Genomic DNA, 6,016 nt, shown 5'->3' with positions numbered 1-6,016 from the left:
ACACCAAAGGTCTTGGATGACCATGCTTCTCCTAGCAAAGTCATGTGCCCATTTCAAGCTGACATCTCTCTGTAGATTAGATCTAATCTTTTCATTGTTTTTTTGTGTTGTTCCACGGAGTGTCGCAGTGTTGCTACTGCGGTATGCACGGATACCTTGGTGGCAGCGTAATCTTCAACACTAGAGTGGGCTGATCTTTGCGAGGAGAAACTCTCATGACTGGGAGGTATAACCTAGTTGCGGGAGTCAGAGAACTGCGTCGACATCATCAACATCTCTATCGCGATGATGATCTGTCAAGGGTATGACTCGCTACCTACACCTTGATAATGATCATGGGTTTGATTTTATGTGTTTTTGGCTTTGCATAGCATGTTCTCCTATAGTGGCATATTGACAGGACCCGTCGATGCCTTGTGCTGAGGAAGACACGTCACTACCCCTTGCTAAGGAGGACAGTGCGCCGGACCCCGCACACACCACCATGAAGGACAACTAGGCCCAAATGGACGTTGCATTGTTGAAGGTATTGCCTCCGGCGTAGCGTTCTAGGAGAGAGGCGGCCCTAAAGGTTTATGAGGAGAAGCGCTTCACGACAGTGGCCACTTGGAAGGCCTATGTGCCCTCTGAAAGAGCCAAGGCGAGAGACTCTCTGGCAGGACGCTCGAGCGACCACCGAGTGGGTGGAGGCTGACACCCAGGAACGCACCCTGAATGCTTTTAGGGTGATATGTCTACCCGTGGCTTGGAGGTATGTCAACTGGGTTGTCATTGCTAGCGTAGCCGAGCATTGATTGGCATTGAACTGCTTGACCTCTGCCTTTGCACTCACCCGCCGAGAACGCTCCCGGAAGCACCTCACAATTTGAGAGGCTAAGAAGGAGGCGATCTCGCCCTGAGCTAGGAGGTGGTTGCACAAAAGGGTATGGCGTGTCACACGTGTCAGGGACCGCTGCGGCTGTTAGGAGTAGTAATTTATTTCAGTAAGGGGATCATGTTAGTAGATAGTTCAGGGATCCCATTAGTAGGTAGTTTGGTATGGGATCCATTTAATTATGTATGTAATGAAACAAGTTTGGAATTTTATTTTAGTTATCAATGTTGCATGTTTGTGTATTACTTTTGTATCATGTTTTTAACAACTTACTACATCACATCACATGCTCAGTCGATATTGATCGCCACCCTGCCCCTCGAACCAATAAAGTGATGTCAAGTGAATTAGCACACACGGCTAGTTCAGAGATGGATAATGACATATTACAAAACAATATCTATGCAAATATGAAACTACTAGGGCAAATAACCATCCATTTAGCCTTTTTGTCTTAGGATTTTTAAAAAGGTTTGATTTTTTGTTAAAAGCTGAAAGACAATGACAGAGTGGAGAAGTTGTATGTGAGTGTGTGTTAATTAATGCAGGGGGTTTGAAGAAGGTGGGGAACAACGCGGGAGAGAAGAAGGGGATCTGAAGGATGCAGGCCCATATGACATTGACGCGACATGGGTGAGTCTGGTACAGTTGGTGACATTGAACTCGAATATTTGGTGCTACCAAGGCCCAGGTGCTCCCGTGATACGGGCTCCTAAGTCGTCGGATCTCAAAAGTGGACGGCATCTAGAAGCTGCTATAGCTACTGGAACATTTTGCAAAAAAGCCCCCTAATTGTCCAAAAATTGCTCTTATGTCCAGCAACTACAACAACTCCCAGATGAGGAGCCCGTATCACGGGAGCACCTGGGCGTTGGGAGCACCAGATATTATCCCCTTAATGCCATGTGGGGCAAAGTACCCACGTGACTGATATTTTGCTTATCTAAAAATGTAAAACACCTCTCTTAAATCTAATTATTCGGTGGAGTTTTTGAAAATAATTATTTTATTAGTATCGTAACTTCATATAAGTTGCTTTGTACAAGTTCCACTAATTCTCGTATGTTATACATTCAATTAATTTATCCGCACTTATTTAAAGTGGTCCCATTTTGAACTATAGGTGTATCAAATTAGCTCTAAAAAGATGTATAAAAAATATTTTCAAGAAAATATATACAATTTGAACTCATGTGCTGCAAATGGATTAAATGGTTAGCTGAGTTCCATGGTAGACCCAGCGGGCGTTTTTTCACCTTTTAGAAAAAATGGAAAATATATATCTAAATGAAGCAAAAAGAAAATTAATTTTGGCATGGTAACCCTAATATATGCACATAATCCTGTGATAAAAAATTAGAACAAAATACAAATAATAAGTTGTTCACAAAATGGACTATCTCCTATGAGGTTTCGTAACATTGACCCCCAAATCTCCAACTTTGTATACCACCCGAACCAAATTCAGGTAACCATTTGAGCTGTTTTGTACTACTCCCTTCGTTCCTAAATATTTATTTTTCTAGAGATTTTAACAAGTGACTACATACGGAGCAAAATGAGTGAATCTACACTCTAAAATATGTCTATATACATCCGTATGTGGTAGCCATTTGAAATCACTAAAAAGACAAATATTTTGGAACGGAGGGAGTAGTACTTAAAACCTTTTCTACACCTTGTTTTAACATTTATGATGGTAAATGCGAATTAAAATCATCATTTTTTAATGTAATAATCTTTTTAGAGCATTGTCTCCAGCTATTTAAGGCTAAAAAATGGAAGAAATATTCTAATAGTGTTTGAAATTAGTAAACTTACCAATGAGTTCGGAATCCTAATATTGGTACATACAATTATAATATCTTATTACAATTGAAGTGAATTACATCTCCCTTCATTATATCTAGTCTAGTATATAATAAACATGTTATGCACATGTATATATCTTCATATGTCCCGTCGGTTTAAGTTGATTTACATGTAAAAGTATACATCCGATCTGGAGGAACTCCTAGTTTCATCAGCTCTCTTCATCCCCGATTATATAGGAGCGCGGCTGCATGATTCACAATTTCATATCACTATTCATTGAGGCGGCTGCAGTGATGGACATGCATAAAATCAAATTATGCATTGACAAATCGGCACATCAAATTCCTAGCGCGCGCAGCCACTCTCCGGCACGAATCATCGCCATTTGCCATCTCCAGCACTCAAACATAGACTGAACCCTATTCGCCGAGGAAGCTGTGGCGACCTCGTCCTTAGGGATCTTTAGGAGCTGATCGATATATACCTCCAGATCGTGTACACAGGCGATGTCCCCGGCCTTGAAGAAGTCGAGGGCGACCTCAACGCCGACGTGCGCATAGCAAGCCTTGCTCCACGGCATCTCATACCGCCCTCCCAGAACCCTAACGGTCTCGTTGAAGATGACACCGGGCATCTTGGTGACCGGGTCGTTCGCGTTGGCAACCCGGAGTACCTTGACGCCAAGCTCGTCGCACCGGTTCTTGAACTCAAGGTTGCCAACGCGCGGTCCCCCGAAGGAGAACACCGTGATGGGGATTGCACCGCCGTGGACGCCACGGTTCATGCCGAGCTCGGCGAGGTCATAGCCGAGTAGGAGCGCGAGGGAGCTCCCCATGCTGTGGCCCGCGAGGGTTATGCTCATGTCCTCGTGCTTGTGCTCCGCGATGAGACGGGAAATCTCGGAGAGCAGCTGGTTGCGGCAGCTCCCGGCGGTGAATTTGGCGGTGTCGTTGTCGGAGGTGTAGAGGGAGAGGAACCCCGACTCGACCCTCACGTCCGGGCGTGGGTCGGCCGGATCAAACCGCGCCGGAGCGAGCGCGCTCATGAAGTTGGCCAGCCACTCCGAGCAGGTCACGGTGCCGCGGAAGGAGACTAGGATGTCCCGCCGGCCGAGCCGCCCCGCCTCTTTATCTGACGCGACGGCCACGTAGCCGATCCACCGGCTTTTGCTGCAGGGACGGCAGATCCCCATTGGCAGGGTCACCTCAGGGGCCGAGTAGATGTACTTGGTCACTTGGTACCCGGCGTCGGCCATGCCGACCGCCTGCAGAATCTGCTTCTTCCCGTGCTTGCAGTTGAGGTACCGCTTTGACCTTGGGTCGAGGTCCAGGGCGCGGTAGCACGCGCCGACGAGCTCTCCGTACCGGACGACCTCGGCGAGGAGGAGCGGGTGGAGCGGCTCCACCAGCCCTCGCCAGTCGTCGGCGCCATGCACGTCCTCCCACGTGCACGCCAACGACGGCGCCGCGACCTGGGCGTCGGAACGCCTCTCCGCAGGCGCCACAACAGCAGTGGGTACGGGTACGGCCACCGTCGTCGCGGTGGTCGCTGCTGCCTTGTGCGGCTCGTTGCTAGCGCGCAGCGCGACATGCGTGGCGGAGGCTGCCGCCGGCGGCATACAGGCGCGGAGGCGCTGCGTCGGCGAGCTTGGTGCGACGGCCATCGGTGGGCGAGATGGAGGTCAGCAAGGGAATGGTTTGCTGACTAGCCGGTTGCAGCCAGTGACCAATAATCAGTAGAGTCGCGGCTGCGGTGTTTGTGTATGTATATGTAGCCGCCGCCTGCGCGGCTGGTTCTCATCTGTTGTCCGTAACTTGACGTGGGATGTGGGGAGCTTGCGTGCGTTGGCGCGAAGATTTGACCGGGAGGAAAAACAAATGAGAAAAGTGGTCGGTTACGGGTCTAACGGGTCAGATCCGACCCTGTCCCACGGAAAGTGGAGATAGCCCGTTAGTAGAAAAAAAGGGTTTTTTTTTGGCCCGGTTCCATTTTACCCGAAACAAAAACAAAGTATGTATGTCACAAGTCACAACCCTTAACAGGTTAACACGGCTAAGTTTTGTTAGAAAAAGGGAAAAGCTAAAGCATTTCTAAGAAATCACCCCCTCTAATTTAAAATATATGACGTTTTATATTGTTGGGTGATCTTTATATTGTACTACTAGAGACATTGCGTGAATTTTGTAGTCGAACGGGCATCAAGTGAGGAAATCAGGGATCTTGAACACATAACACAGAAAAACACGATATACCTAGGTTTTGGCCTCCAAAAAGATAAAACATGTGTAGAATACAGAGGATTACAATGTATAGAGGACAACTCCACGAGTCGGGGAGACTCGTCAAGTTATGATGAAGCTCGTGATCCCAATGATAAGCGCCGGAAATCTTCTACGTGGTGTAGGCTAAAACTAGGGCAAAGGAGAGGTTCCCTTCTACATTGCCCTTGGTACCATTTATGTAGCACTGGTTATAGAAGGTTCCATGCCGATGCATTAGGGCGTACAAAGGCAGAACTCTATTTACCTATCCTCCGTTGATTGTTTTCCTTGTCCCTTCATGTTGTTCGATCGAATGTCTCTTGCTTAGATAGTGGCACTTCTTCATGGGTTGATATTGCTATCATTGGGCCTTGGAGGGCACATTGGAGCTACGGTGGGAGCTAGGCTATAGATAAGTTGATTTATCATCAATATATATATTTGCCTCTTGCGCATGGATATTATTGGTTACTGAAAAGAATCATAGAACGAAGTGACACCCCATTTTCATTTTACCGTAGTATCACAATATTCACCATTTCTATCTTTATGTCACACGCATGCAATCCAGATACAATACATGAAAGCATGTCATCAAAAAGGATTCCGCAAGTTTTGAGTTATATTTTATCTCTGTGGTGGCTAAACCAATTGACTATCTATATTTAGCGTTGGTTTCATTGCTATGGACCTTGGACGTCGATATATTTCAACAAATTTTCCATTGCTAATTGCCAGATTATTTTCCGTAGTTAGGCCCTGTTTGGCTCATAAGTCCTAGGACTTTTTTTAGTCCCAACTTATAAGTCCTAAGTCCCTAAAAAGTCCCTACCTGTTTGGTTCCTGGGACTTAACATGGACTAAAAGACTATATTACAACTATAAGTCCCTCCTTGAGAGTCTTATTTCATAAGTCCCAAATGTCTACTTTTAAGTCCCTATAAGTCCCTCATGTTTGGTTTAGATGGGACTTATAGAGACTTTTTTAAGTCCCTGAAAACAAACACTCTCTTACTAGGCTATAGTCGTATTATGATGCAATCTTGAGGGAGTGGTGCATAGAGTG

At 46.3% G+C, this 6,016-nt stretch overlaps 1 protein-coding gene across 1 annotated transcript; it reads right to left on the bottom strand.

Annotated features, from left to right (window-relative positions):
* Positions 1–3,026: 3,026 nt before the first annotated feature.
* Positions 3,027–4,352, bottom strand: LOC119286482 (phospholipase A1 EG1, chloroplastic/mitochondrial-like). Its single transcript, XM_037565865.1, has one exon. It carries the CDS (start codon positions 4,350–4,352, stop codon positions 3,027–3,029), a length of 1,326 nt encoding a protein of 441 aa, XP_037421762.1.
* Positions 4,353–6,016: the final 1,664 nt, after the last annotated feature.

This window comes from Triticum dicoccoides, chromosome 4A (genome assembly GCF_002162155.2).
Source record: "Triticum dicoccoides isolate Atlit2015 ecotype Zavitan chromosome 4A, WEW_v2.0, whole genome shotgun sequence".
NCBI lineage: Eukaryota > Viridiplantae > Streptophyta > Magnoliopsida > Poales > Poaceae > Triticum > Triticum dicoccoides.
This window is presented reverse-complemented; position numbering and strand designations above follow the sequence as displayed.

Bases quoted from the DNA above. Each gene is read 5' to 3' on its own strand.
- LOC119286482 (XM_037565865.1), bottom strand. From the start codon at position 4,352: ATGGCCGTCGCACCAAGCTCGCCGACGCAGCGCCTCCGCGCCTGTATG.